General features: G+C 38.2%; 1 protein-coding gene across 1 annotated transcript in view; it reads right to left on the bottom strand.

The window, feature by feature from the left end:
- The window catches only part of nectin1b (nectin cell adhesion molecule 1b), a gene marked incomplete at its 3' end in the record, with an annotated part of 164324 nt that overhangs the window by 8044 nt on the left and 142253 nt on the right, over nt 1-14027 (bottom strand). Inside the window, exon 9 of the mRNA XM_083913856.1 lies at nt 10153-10254. Coding sequence (XP_083769982.1) covers nt 10153-10254 — 102 coding nt within the window. The remainder of the gene's footprint in view (nt 1-10152; nt 10255-14027) is intronic.

The raw sequence follows: 14027 nt of genomic DNA, 5'->3' as shown, positions 1-14027 counted from the left end.
ATACTTTTATAAGAATGTTGTATAGAATAAGGCACCACCGATCACCATTGACACCATGGACTCCTTGGCATCACTTTTTAATGGCAGTCCCGTTGTGAATTCACACAAAATTATCCTTACTTAGTTAAGTTTACGAAAGACTGTGGTTTGGGTTTAAATACTAATGTTTGTGACGTTAGTTTAGACTGTCACATAAGGAATGTTACGTAAGAAAGTTATGTAGTCTACGTAATAAAAAAAAAGCCACAGTTGACCATTGGTTTCACACAATGTACACCAGCCCCAGGGCAAAAGTCCTGTGTTTTTCTGTCTTTTAATACCCCGGTCAAGCAGTTGAGTGATGTGGATGGGTGATCAGGGTTAACAGAAAATGATAATGGCCTACTGAGCCAACTAGGAGGTTGAGTAGGTTCATATCACCATGGTAGTGATTTTATTGATAATGACAATTTAATCTTATCAAAATATATGTCAAATAGTAAACTTATAATTAAACCTCAATCTTAATTTCGGTTATGATACAATCCTATTTTCATCCAGTGATATTATTAATTTATTCCCATTTATTTCTATTGAGGAGCAGAGCATAATGTTATGCAAATAAATGGACACCTCAGCCTGCTTGCTTTTGCTGCTTTTCCTCATATGTTCACATCTCTGCGTTCTCAAAAACATCTAAAAGAAGACAGCATCTTGTGTTCTAGTCTGTTTCTACCTAACAAACAAAAACGGCAACAGGAAATAAAAAGGGTGTGACTTTGAAAAGAGAAAAGTATACCCAAAATGAGACGTTTGACTTCACTTTGATTTTACTACCTCACTACCTTACATCTGTCTTCAGTAACAACAGTCAACAACAACCATCATGAATCAAACATGAGACAAGACATGCTTCAGAATGTCCATTCAGCTATCCCAGCTGCTTACACAGCAAGAACAGAAAAGACAGCAGCTACAAAACCACTCTATGAAGATACAACAATTACTCAAACAGCAAACAGAAGGATATGCTTTGTGTGATCTGGAGAAGCTGTTTTATCGTTGATGCAATAGTAGGCTAGCTGTGGCTTTCCCTAAAATTGTCAAAATGTCAGTTAAGGTCCAAAATTGAAGTACAGCAACCAAAGGGGATTCTAGTACAGTCCTGCCACTCTTTCACTTTCTGTCAGGCCAAACCTTCTCTACTTAAAAACTTTGGGGTTTATTTCCAACTTTGTACAAATGTAGGACAAAAAGAAATATCTTCTTAAATGCATACATTTAAAACGGATGGTTAATCTAAATTAAATCTTGCTCACCTTGACATCACTTTTAAGCACCAATATGTTTAGTAGATAGCATAACTTTGGAGAAGTATAGTTCAAATAAGTTTTCATATTTGATAATGTACTCTACCAAAGCAAATAAGTGGTAGAAAATGGAATCTGGCTGATTTATGTTACTGATTATTTTCAAGTCACTGACCAAAGGTGAACTTAAAAGCTTCTTATCAAATAATAAAATTAAGATTTTGTCAGCCTAGATATGAACTAGTAATTCAGTCTGTGGCTAAGCAAATCAAGATTATATTGAATGGTCTAACCCCATGACTGAGCCAGTTAAGACGAAGGTTAATATCGTATTAGAAACAGGCAATTCTCTCTTGTGCTGCTACAGTATTAAACCAACAATCACAGAGCAGCTGACTGAACACTTTGTGAAAGCTGACATACGAATTGAGTTAATATCCGTTAATTTGTCTCAGAACTGTGTGATCAGATGATGAACATGTTTTCATATTAAATTGTGTTCTGTCTTGGGGTGAAAATGTGTTCACAGCATGCACATATTGAAGTTTTTTAAATTATTTTTTTAAATAAGATTTACACATCCTTTGATAAGCAAATGCCTTTTCATACTTGTTGAATGAAATTACGATTCAATCCCCCCAAAAAATATTTAATACTCTTAATAAAAGGTTTTAAAATCTATTTCAATGATGTCCTAAAACACAACTATATTTTAAAATAAGGCTATGCATTACTCAACTAAAGATAATGTCTTCTTTATCCTTGTTTCAGGAAAAATTAAGATATTGTAATAATTATTTTAAAGACCCAAAGCCAGAATACATTATGTGTTACCATGGATATTTTCAGAAGACTTTGTGGAGCTTCTTCCCTCATGCATGCTGCTTTAAGCTTTAATACCAAAGATAAGTCTCGGATGGTTTTCTATTAAAACCATGTATGCAAAACTATTTAAACACGCTAATTTGCATGTTGTAGTAAAGGTTATATCAGGACCAGGGCAGTTTAGACCATTGCTCTACACTTTGTTTGTCTATTCATTATTTACAATTTAGAGTAGTTCTATTAAATCCTATGGAAGCCTAAATAAATCAATTCAATTCAATTAAAAAACTTTTCTACACAATCTACAGATATAATGAGTCCAGACTCTAACACTAAAAATACAAATTTAGTAAAAATAGAAATTATTGTTGGAAATATACAAATCTGTGCTATGGTTCAGGCAAACACGAGGTCATTGCTACAGTAGTGGCATGTTAACATACATGAAATCATCTACTGTGCAATGAGTTGGTGTATTTAGACTGTTAACGCTCCTGATGTGAGAAGGGTCTAGCTGCAGACCTCCAGGCTCAGGCCCGTTCCCTTTGTTCCCTTGGTTCCCCAGCTTGGAGAGAGCATGTGGTAAAAAAGGTAAAAAATACAACCTTAATATTTTGATATAACCGCATCTTATAACGTTAGATAAAGTAACGTTAGCAGCCCTTTTTCTCCCACAAAATATGTTGCGCTTGCTAGCAATGATATAATTTCAACTCAATACAGTTATATGTTACATGCTATATGTTGCTTAAAATTACATAACCGAACTTATAATAAATAAATATGAATTATGAGTTATAGTTAATATTAAGGGTGTATTGTTAACCTTGGTGTCACTACTGGTCAATCCTATCTGCAGCAGTTATAGCATTAACAGTCTGCTGTGAAAGTAAAATGAAATGATATGAAGTAACATTACGAAACATAATGAGAACAGAAAAACTTGAATACATTGACACTCCTGAGGACTTTCATCTGCAATACAGCAGACGATACCACACGCGCTACTGCCATTTTGTCAGGGCCCTTTGGCCTCACTTGGCATTTTCCTGGGATACCCCGCGCATAAAAGGATTGGCGCTGCCATGCGCATTAAACACGTCAGGCTCCCAGTCGCCCCAATGGGTAGCTCTATGCATCAAAAGCATAACGTTCCTGGTCACTGTTTTAAATATGGGGGAAAATGTTATTTATGTTTTGACCTCATGTGGTAGGGTTAAGGCAACAAAACCTCTAGGTTAGGGATAGGAAAAGATTGTGTGTGGGGTTAAAAGAACTGCGTTCTTAACATAACTACAGGGACGCAGCTTGGAGCTTTGCAGTGGGACCCTATTCCCTGATGCTGCTACACTGTTCGTCTAATAACTGTAGCTTCAGCTGAAGTGATTGCTTCCCATGTAGCTTTTCATAAGGCCTGCCTTCATCCTGTTCTGGATACAATGGTGTTTCAGATTTTCAAAGATACAAACAACACATGCCAGTTATAAGTTAGATTTTCTAAGGATTTATGCACAATAATGTATTTTACACCTCTTACATCTTTATATCTACATTTACTCCCTGGTAGGAAATTGTTTCTAAATGAGAGAGAATTGTTGCTACAGTTTCAATAAAACGCACTTTGCGGTACGCCTCAGCATGTCTCAGTTGCTTTAAGAAAGCATTCTGAATTGCTTAGAGAATTACCTGCCTTGGAAATTTCCATAGAAATCAGTCCGACCAGTCTAGTCCAGTCTTGTCAGTCAGGCAATTTGTACCCTATTACACCCTACTTTGCTGTATGTCTATAATAAGGATGTCAAGTGGTGCAGAGGACTGTATTTGTGCATGATGCAAGGATGTCTCTCCTGTGGGGTTCAGATGAGCTATCAGTGCAACATCTTGATGATGAGAGCTTGCTTTGCCCTGCTACCAATCACGGTTGTCAAGTGTGGCATAATCACTTGAAAAAGACAATTTGTTTGTGACTGTTCAGAGAAGTATTTTACATGAGATACCTTCAATATTTTAAACTGTCATTGTTGTTAAGAATCAGCATGAAAACACCCTGGAGCACTGCCTAACTACAAATGCAATTGCTTGGAAAGCACACTCCTCTAAGATGTTCATGCAGCTAAAATGCCTAATTTATTGCACCCGTATCAAATGTCATAACTTCACTGAATGTGGTTATCAGCCAATATGTATGGGTTAGAAGGGGCCTACTACATGGACCAGTAGGTTCAGAAGGCCATAATCATATATTCACATGGTAACGATAGCCATTGGACAGTTTGGACAGGACCCTTAGTGTCACTATTTAATGCTCTAGCAGTCCCGTCATAAATTCAAAGAAAACTCATTTTACTTGATAAGGTTAAGGCAACAAAACTACCGTATATGGTTAGTTTTATGAAAAGATTGCAGTTTGGGTTAAAATACTAATGATCACGGCATTAGTTAAGGGCCTTTACATAAGAAAGTTAACTTACATAGTTATGTCATATTTTAAAAAGTCACTACTGACTCATGGTTTCACACGGGGCACGCACACTGGTCTGATAGTGATATCAACTGATAACGCCCATTAATTCCACTGAAAATGTTTGAATCGGATTAGTTAGTAGGGAATGCAAAATGTATACATGACAGAGACTATCTCTGCAGATTTCTCAACGTTCAGGATTCATGCATACAAATACTGACAAACGAGAAGTGTTTGAATTTTTTTTTTTACATGTCTGCCAGTGAGTCATACTTTCAAATTACTTTTTCTGAAAATATTAGCACTTCTATGGCTGACCATAACTCACAATAATGGGCAAGCTTGATTTAGGCTTCATTGTGTCTCTACTGTGCCAAAGAACTGCACACCTCTGACACAAGTGCTATTTCATAGAAATAATAGCCTGAAAATACCTCCGCCTCAATCAAACTCTGCAGAGCCACATGGGGGAAATCAAAAGACAGCCAAGACTCAAGAGGAAGGTATACAAGGGAACCATGTGGCGCATATAAAGGGAGGTCAGTGCATGTGAGATGGGTTAAACGAAGGGAAGGAGTGCATCAGTCTGTATACCTTCAGGCCAAAGTCTGAGGGGAAAGGCCTATAATGGCATGCGCTAGTGTGAGCTAGGCTGGATGGTTGCATACTCGACAAGGTCCCCAGGGCCAGTGTGAGCAGAGCTTCGTGGGCTGGGAGTAGAGGCCAAAGCTGCAGTATCCAGCTCCGCATACTGGACATCACAGTCCTTGTGGCCAGAGTTCTGGAGACAAGAGAGGCGAAAGTGTGTGAGGAGTGAGGCAGCCAAACATACGAGAGAGAGAGAGAGAGAGAGAGAGAGAGAGAGAGAGAGAGAGAGAGAGAGAGAGAGAGAGAGAGAGAGAGAGAGAGAAAAACTGAAGATCTGATGGTCATGGGGACATTTTGAGTATGTCATCAGCCATGTTAGAGAGGAAGGCAAACGTGAAAACATGGAACATATGTGACAAGCAGACAAAAATATGGAGATGTTACACTGAAAACCATAACAGTAAGACATCAATTAATACTGTATGAGACCATAAATAAAAGGGTCAAGTTGTTACATGTAAGTGTGCATGTAAAACAGAACAATGCTTTTCAGTAACAATGTGTGTATGTCAGATTTCTTTTCAGGATTCTGTTGCTCATGTGCATTTCTCAGAAATCCTGAAATGGGCATGAAACCCCAATCGCTGTAGCTAAACAAACTAAACACACATTGGGTATGTGTTGAAACTCTAATGCTTGGATTATGGTCAACACATGCACATAATCTTTCAGAAAAACTACAAAGACAGTAATCTATGTGTCCTGATCATTGCATGAATTCACTGATTATGGCTTTAACAACAGTTATTGAGCTGTACATGGAGGTTTATTACATAACCCAAGAGCACATTCATTGAGATTTTGGAAAGGTTGCTTTAAAACTGGAATATCAGAATGCACGTAAACACAGACAGACCTTTACTTAACCAGCATCTTACCACTGTGTACAAACACCGACGATTGACAGACTGATTGGCTGACTGATTGACTCAATGAGCAATTGGCCAAGTGGATGATTGAGTAAATTACAGCAATGGGATAATCAATGAATGACAATGACAGCTTTCAGAGCTGTTTATCTAATTCCAAAAATACTTCTCAAATAGTTGTCTTCTGCTCTAAAAAGGAGACTCAACGGCACTGGGTCAATAATAATCTGAAAAATCATTAATTTAAACATTCACTGAAAAGAGAAGTCTATGCAGAGGAAATACATTTTAATGTGTTTAAAAAAACAGGGGCTTGAAAAACTAAAACAAATAGACAACGAGGTAACAGGACATTAAACCAAACAATGTTTTGATTTCTTCACAGAACTGAGAATGGGTTGTTTTTTTTTTTTTATCCTGAATAAATAGACTGAAGATGGATGCTGATGTGGGGATGGACTGACATGTGATTTTATGAAAAGCAAAACAAAGTGGTTCCTTCAGCAGAGAGGAGGACAAATGGGAGTCAGGTCCCACTGATGTTTGTATTTCCAACAAACTAGAATTAGAGATGAGTGATGACAGGAATCAAAAGATAACAGACAAAGCTCCAATTTCAACCGGCAACATGTTGAGGAGTGAAAACATCAGAATCTGCTGTATTTTCCTATTCTGAGAGTAAATACAACTGCATGAGAAAGTCAGTGATTGGATCAAATGGTGCTGTCTCTGTCTTCTGTTAATGAAACCAATGGAGCAAATAGAGTTGTGCGATTAACTTAATGCAAAGCAGAGATGTTAGCTGCCCTAACATGTCATGATGGTTGGTCAGTCTACCTTATTTCCATCTGAGAAAGAATTCCATAGAAATGATTGAAGCTTTTACAGAATTTCATGTTAATAATTTAAATCTACTGTGCAATCTCTCAACCATTGCATATTTCCCTAGCACTCACACCTTGAACTTGCTGGATATTTAAATATCTGGAATATTTGTCATGACCAGAGTGCAATCAGGGGGAAAATTACAGCCACATCGCATTCAAAATTGGCAGATAGTGTTTTGCCCCTGGAGAATCATCATTAGTAACACTCAACGCTCAGCAGTCAATGCATGTCTCTAACAAATAGTGTTTTGAAAATCTTACTGATACCCTGTTCATCTTAAGACCAGCCTTAAACTTCAATTTAACTGTAATGTCATCAGAGATAAGAAATAAATCTAAGAAAAATCTACCCTGTGTCCAACGTTTATCAGAATTAAACATCCTGCTCCTTTGAGTAAACTATTGAAGATGATAGTTTAATATCCTTGAAGAACTACACATAAAATCTAAATCAATTTGTGAGGGGAAACGAGTGATAGTAATTGAGTTATCGCTGGTTTGTGAAATATATGAAAATGCAAAGTGAGGCAAGTTTAGCCAGAGTTTTGTGCATCAATTTCACATTAAAGAAAAGTGACTTTCTTTAAACAGAGCAGACAGCAATTAGTATTAACACAGTTTTTAATTCAACAGATAAGAATTTCAGAGAAATATGAAACATCATAAATATGAAACAACCAGTTGCAACTTAACTTAACTAGTTCATTCCTCTGATCAAAGGTTCTAATGTAAGCCGTTGAAAAAAACAAGTGATCACATTAAAGGACAAAGCTGGTGATAGTCTTTATTTTTCTTATTGTCAACAAATCCGATGAAAAGCCCAAACAAACATTGCATTTGTCTATCTCTCAACACTCTCTGACTCCCCTCCCCTGTTTGTTGCTCTCAGCTATAAGATCATTGATTCCTAGTGAAGACATAAATCTTTAAAGCAAATGAAAACAGTGTAGTTTATAACTAATGTTACTGAAAGCAGTAACCTGGCATTGCCAGACTTCACAGATGTGTATTAGTCTGGAAGCTGTTCATTTTTAATTTCAAAGGAGGATTATCAATGATGCAAGGCAAAATGCCGCTGGACGCAATTAGTTAGACTTAAAACCAATCAGATCAACGGAATGTGACATACAATTAATCAGAGCAATGATACGTAGCCCTGAGTAATACATGGAAGTTGAGGCGCTGCTTGGTCAGTTTTGAAAATGGCAGCCTGAAAAAAATGGCGGCCCGGGCACAAACTGCCCACACATGAGACAAAAGATTGCGATTGGTTTTCCCGGAATCTGGCACGCTGAAAATCTGTCTGAATGGTATGGGGGCTAAATGTGAGTGCCAGAGCAAACAAAATACAAGCTCAGATGATTTGTCTGATTCCAAGAAAATAAAAAGCATGGGAATCATATAGAAACTGAAATTTGTTGGGGACTATTTTCAGTGGAGGATGAATACACATTTGGTGGTCTGAGTATGCATGGCCTACGGTGTAAGTGGGACTGACAAAATTATGTTCATGGAAATAAATTAATATGTCACCAGTTCGACAGTGTGGCACAGTATGTATGTTTTAATAGTAACTATGAAGCCCTATGAGTTATGACTCAGAGAAATAAGGTGTATCAGGTTTTGGATAAAGTGATGCACATATTGCAGTTATGTTCACAGGCACCGTGGTTAATCCACCTATTGGGTGGGTGGGCTCATAATTAACATTCTGATTAACAGGGGATGGATTGCAGATTGGTAAAATAATACATTATTAAGGAAAACATTGATTCAATTCTATAACGTGAAAATAGTAAAAAGACTTCCTTACTGACACACCCGTGCACAGAGCACTCCCCACTGCTCGGCGGAGCAGAAAACACTCATACAGGGACTGGTAGATGGGGGGTGAAATGTCCATGCAGGACACACATAGTAGGATAAATTCATTGGTGTTTTCTTTTTATGGGATTTGTTGACTATAAGGGAAACATGTAAGGTTTTGGTCATGTGATATTAACCTCTGAAATGGTGTTAAATGTGTTATTTTGAAAATTGAAAGAAATTTGACTTTAAACTGACAAATGTATCTAACTACACTGCCTGACTAAAATTAATAATAATAAAAGATCAATATCAAGAAGTTTTACAGTGTATGCAGAGGAACAATGTGTTGCTTTCAAAGGCTGCAGTCCAGATTAACACCCACGTGTTATTGTCATCAGTATCTGTACTTCAGCTCTCTGAAAGTTGCACTTTCTCATCTACACCAACAGCAGGTTTATTTCTATTATATACTGAATGATATGGCTGCTACAGTAAGCGTTCACAGTTGAAAGCTTTTTTGCTAGCACACACAACACAACACACAGGCTTACACATGCAAACACATTGTCTAAAAGTCCAAAATAATTGTATTTTCTTTAACAATGCTGAGACACCAGCCACATCAAATACAGCTCCCAAAAAACATTCCAACATCTGTGCCACTGAGGGAGGCTCACAACAGTTAGCAGAGGCATGATACAACAAGGCGAGCACTTCATAGTCAACAGTTAACACTCAGAGGCGATGATGTACTGTAGAGCATCACACTGCAATTTATCTGCACAGGGTTGCCATGCAAACACACAAGTAATTACGAGGGATTAGACGAAGTGGAGGGGAGGTGAAGCAGAGGCCAGAGCGGGTAATGAGTGTTGGGGTCAGAACGTGAAACAGTCCACAAACACACACACACACACACACACACACACACACACACACACACACACACACACACACACACACACACATACACACGCACACACACACGCACACACACGCACACAGTGAAAGAGAGAGAGACAGAGAGAGATGATGGTGGCTGGCCCAGGTTTAGATATAAGGTGAGTGGTGCTGATATAAAAGAGGACATAAGGAGCTTAGTCAAAGCACCCACTGGATTTACTGGTCAGCAACACCACCCAAGCAAAGACGGACACAGCTACATTAAAGATCCTCAGTGACATTCAGGAAGCATCACAGCACTGCATTTCATTTGTAAATCAATTCTCAAGTACCTCCAAGAATAATGGCATCGAAAGTTCGCCCTTTCACGAGCAATTACTACTGGCCGCAGGCGGCGGCTGTGTTTGACCCCTTCATAGTGAAGCTCCTTTGAACCAGCTCATGGCATCACTACTCACCGGCTTATCAGTGAAGGGGGTCGACTCAGAGGGCGCCATGTCGTAATAAGGAGGCTGAAGAGGAAGCTTCTGCATTTCCTCCTCCTTGTCGAGATGAACCACCTACAGGAAACACCGAGAGCTCAGCAAGACTCATAATGAGTTCCAAATGTCCACAAACCAGACAGGTCATCCAGTTTATTCTGGAGCTGCACCACAATCCTCACCAAGGTCAACATTTCAATCAGCCCATCGCTAAAAACGACTACTATTGCTGCATACAGATTTTATTTCTGAGCTACAACACTTCATTATGTTGCAAGTTTGACTTCATTTGTTTTTCAGTTGTAATGAGCAGAAACAGGATCTGAAATCTGAAAAGGACTTGACAGCAGTTTGGACTCTAAACTTTCTGTTAAACTCTACATTTCTTCAAACTAATCACTTCCATATCACACAAAAGGTATGATGCAAACATCCGAAATAGTGGAGCAGAAATGTAAACCTGCAAGAGCTAGCTGTGCTACACAGCCGCTGAAGGGGAAAACTGCTCTCATTTAAATTCAGACATGAAGGTGACATGCGATTACAAGATAGATATGCAGCAGATTCATTACAGCTCGGCAAACACTGGTTGTCAAAAAATGTACAAAGGTCATTGAAACTGATTTTACATGTTATTTGTGAAATAACATCTTGCTTCCTTTTACAGTAAAAAAATAAAATATGAAAATATGAACTATTTTCAACAGCATAACAAATTGGATGCCCTGTCTTGATGTAAAATCCCAGTTTACTTTGCAGGTTTCATTTAATGGTTTGATGTCTCTGAACTGAGATGTTTAAATTTGGACTAATCCACCAGCAAGACACATTTGAATGGTGCTTTCCAACAGAGGAATATCTTCTGCTCAGTGTTTGAGGTTTTAAAACTGGAATGCAGATAGTGTGAGAACTTTCACATTTTAAAAGCAAAAAGGACTTCTTCAGCGTGTCAAATCTGTGTTATGTGCTCTCTGTACAAAACTAAGCAATGTGCTTGTAAAAGATACACAGGCTATGTCAGTCAAAACATTTTCAAAGTGTTGAAAATAACAAACAGGAGGTTTAAAGTTTGTATTTTCATATATAGCAAACAGATATATAGAATTCAAAGCAGAAATGACACCTTCGGGGAACTTTACACCACTTTGGATTTTTAAAGGGTGAACGCTTAAAGATGATAATATAATATATGATAAGATGCTACCACATTATTTAGCAGACCTATTTGTGCATTGTGGTATTGAAACCACTGCTTGAATCAAGGTATATTTAATTTCATAGTAAAGATGTTATTTTACTATCTAGCAGCTGAAGTCATGACTGCTACAGTGATGCACCTGGTTCAGACATTTTCAGCCATGGGTGTTATCAGTTGACATGCATAGATAGATATGTAGTGTGCCCATAGATATGTGGCAGTACTCCATGTTAGTTGGCTCACTAGGCTGTTATTTTTTATTGGTAAATTGGATAACCCATCCACATTCCTCAATCAATCAAAAGACCAAAACTCTGCACAGGGATGGGGTGGTGGATGGGAAAAACAAACACAGGTCACATGTGAAACCTCAAGTTAAACGTTGAATATGGAGAATAAGCAGAACACCGCCATCTAATGTCTAAAGATACTAGTCGTAACAACAAAAAAATAATCAAAAGCACTCAGGTTGCCATGTTCGTCAGACCCGGCCCAGTAGCCTACAGGAGACCTGACTCTGTTTGAGCCTGTTTGAACTCGTGCCCTCCAGCAAATCGCAACATAGAAACAAGTATTGCAGAGGAGTTTGACTGACAGTTACTGTTAGCCATTACCGTTAGTCGTTAAGCTAAGTAAACATGGAAGTTAGCTGACTGATGAAGGAGAAATGTAGCCATTTCGACAAGTGTTTTAATGCCGTTGAACTCCTTTATCTCAGTCCATGGAGTGAATGCTTGGCCTGTATTGACTGCGGTTTTTGCCCGTCTCCCGTCACTCAGCTGCTGGGACAAATAAGCAGCTGCAGGATTGACAAACTCCACTTCACCCAGTGCCAGCCTACAGTAGCTGCTCCAAACAACAGACAACTCTGGCAACCTGCAATTCCCAACCCTACAATGTAACTGTCAGAACGTGACAAAAAGTCATTGTCAAACTTGTAAAAAAAAACTTTTCAAAATATGAATTCAGACTAAATATGTTTTTTTTATGGAAAATAAATACTTTCATTATGTACCCCCTCAAAATGCCCAGTGGGCATACATATATATATTTTTAGGCCATTTTCAAAATTGCATAGACTACGTAAGTTAACGGTCCTTATGTACCTGCTGTAATTACTATATTGCTAACTGTAATTCTTAACAAACCCAACGAACGTTAGTATTTGAACCCAAGTTACAATCTTTTCCTAAACTTAACCATAGTTTTGTTGTCTAAACCCAACCAAGTAATATTTGTTTTGTTTGAATTCACAAGAGCATTAAAAAGAGACGCCTAACCGAGCTCACAGCAACTTTGTCAGTAGATGATAATGGTCTTCTGAACCTACTGGTAGGTGTAGCAGGCTCCTTGTAACCCATATCTTTGACACTGATGACCGCTTATAGTGCCCATTCAATGAAGTGATAACATTGGCAATGGGTGAGTGATGATGAAAGGATATTTTCAGCTGGAAATTAATTTTGGGTGGGTGAGGGTGGGAATAGTTTCCCTTCAACAGGTCAACGTTTTAAACTTCCTGTGCAGTATGCTCCTAATTGATCCGTCAAACTCTGACATAATCACAATGCACCGAAGTACCATTTTTAAGGTGAGATGTTCACAACAGCCTCCTTTCACTACATATAGGGAATAATTGAGTTTGTAATGGCAAATGAACACTTTCATTCAACGTTTGTCAGACCTGCTCATTGCTCAATGAAAAGAAGTAAGGTGAACAAAAAAAATCAGAACAATGAAGCTATCAACCTAATAAATGTAAGATTCATATAATAGATGTTGAACAACACATTTTCTTTCCATACTTCTGTGCTGTTAAATTTGAGGGATCAAAAGGCTGACAAATGCTGTTAGATCCCAATTTTCTCATGCTCAAAAATAGCTGTTATATTTCAGTCAATATGCATTTAGTTGGAGTGGGCTTTTCCATTCATTAAAAGGTGAAGAATTTAATAGCTAAATGGTTGGACTGTAAGCCGAGCAACAGACTTTATATCCAATTAAGTGGAGGAAATGTTTGTTTAGAGCATAAAGACATCGGCCTTCTGGATGCTTGTCCTCTGTTTGGCTCTTAGGGTACACCTCACAGCAACAGAGTCAGTTGTGATGTAATGAGAGCAGACGTTGATACTTGCCTGCGTTGCCAGTTTTGCTCTGTGCATTGGGCAATGATAAAATCATTCTGCCAATTTCTTCAGGTCAGCCAAGTCACCTAGCAACATATCCTGAAATAAAGCTGTGATAAAACTTAATTTCCCTTTACCTGTCTGTGTGGCGTTTGTAATCAAAACCTTTTTCCGAAATCTTCTTTAGGTGTTTTCGTTTTTCATCGATGTTCAGTGTGGTTGGGATGGACCGTCCTTACCAAACAAATGTCCATATAGGGTTTCATTTAATTTCTTTTTTTCATGAGGACAATGCACATTTATTAGCATTACATGTGCCAGTGTGTGTAAATGTGCCAGTGTAAGCCAGCTGATTGTGCAAGTTGCTTATGAAAACCCATATTCACGTTTGTTGTTAGGTGGCTGCCTCTAGTGGCCAGAGTAATTATTGCGGAAGTAATAAAGGTAGTAAGGTGGCATAGTATAAGAGCCCCTAGTCTTGCATTGCCAGACCTGTTCTACATCCTGGGATATGAAAGAATTCCCCC

This window comes from Echiichthys vipera, assembly GCF_963691815.1.
Source record: "Echiichthys vipera genome assembly, chromosome: 5".
Taxonomy (NCBI): Eukaryota; Metazoa; Chordata; class Actinopteri; order Perciformes; family Trachinidae; genus Echiichthys; species Echiichthys vipera.
The sequence above is the reverse complement of the archived record's forward strand: the minus strand, read 5'-3'. Positions and strand labels throughout refer to the sequence as shown.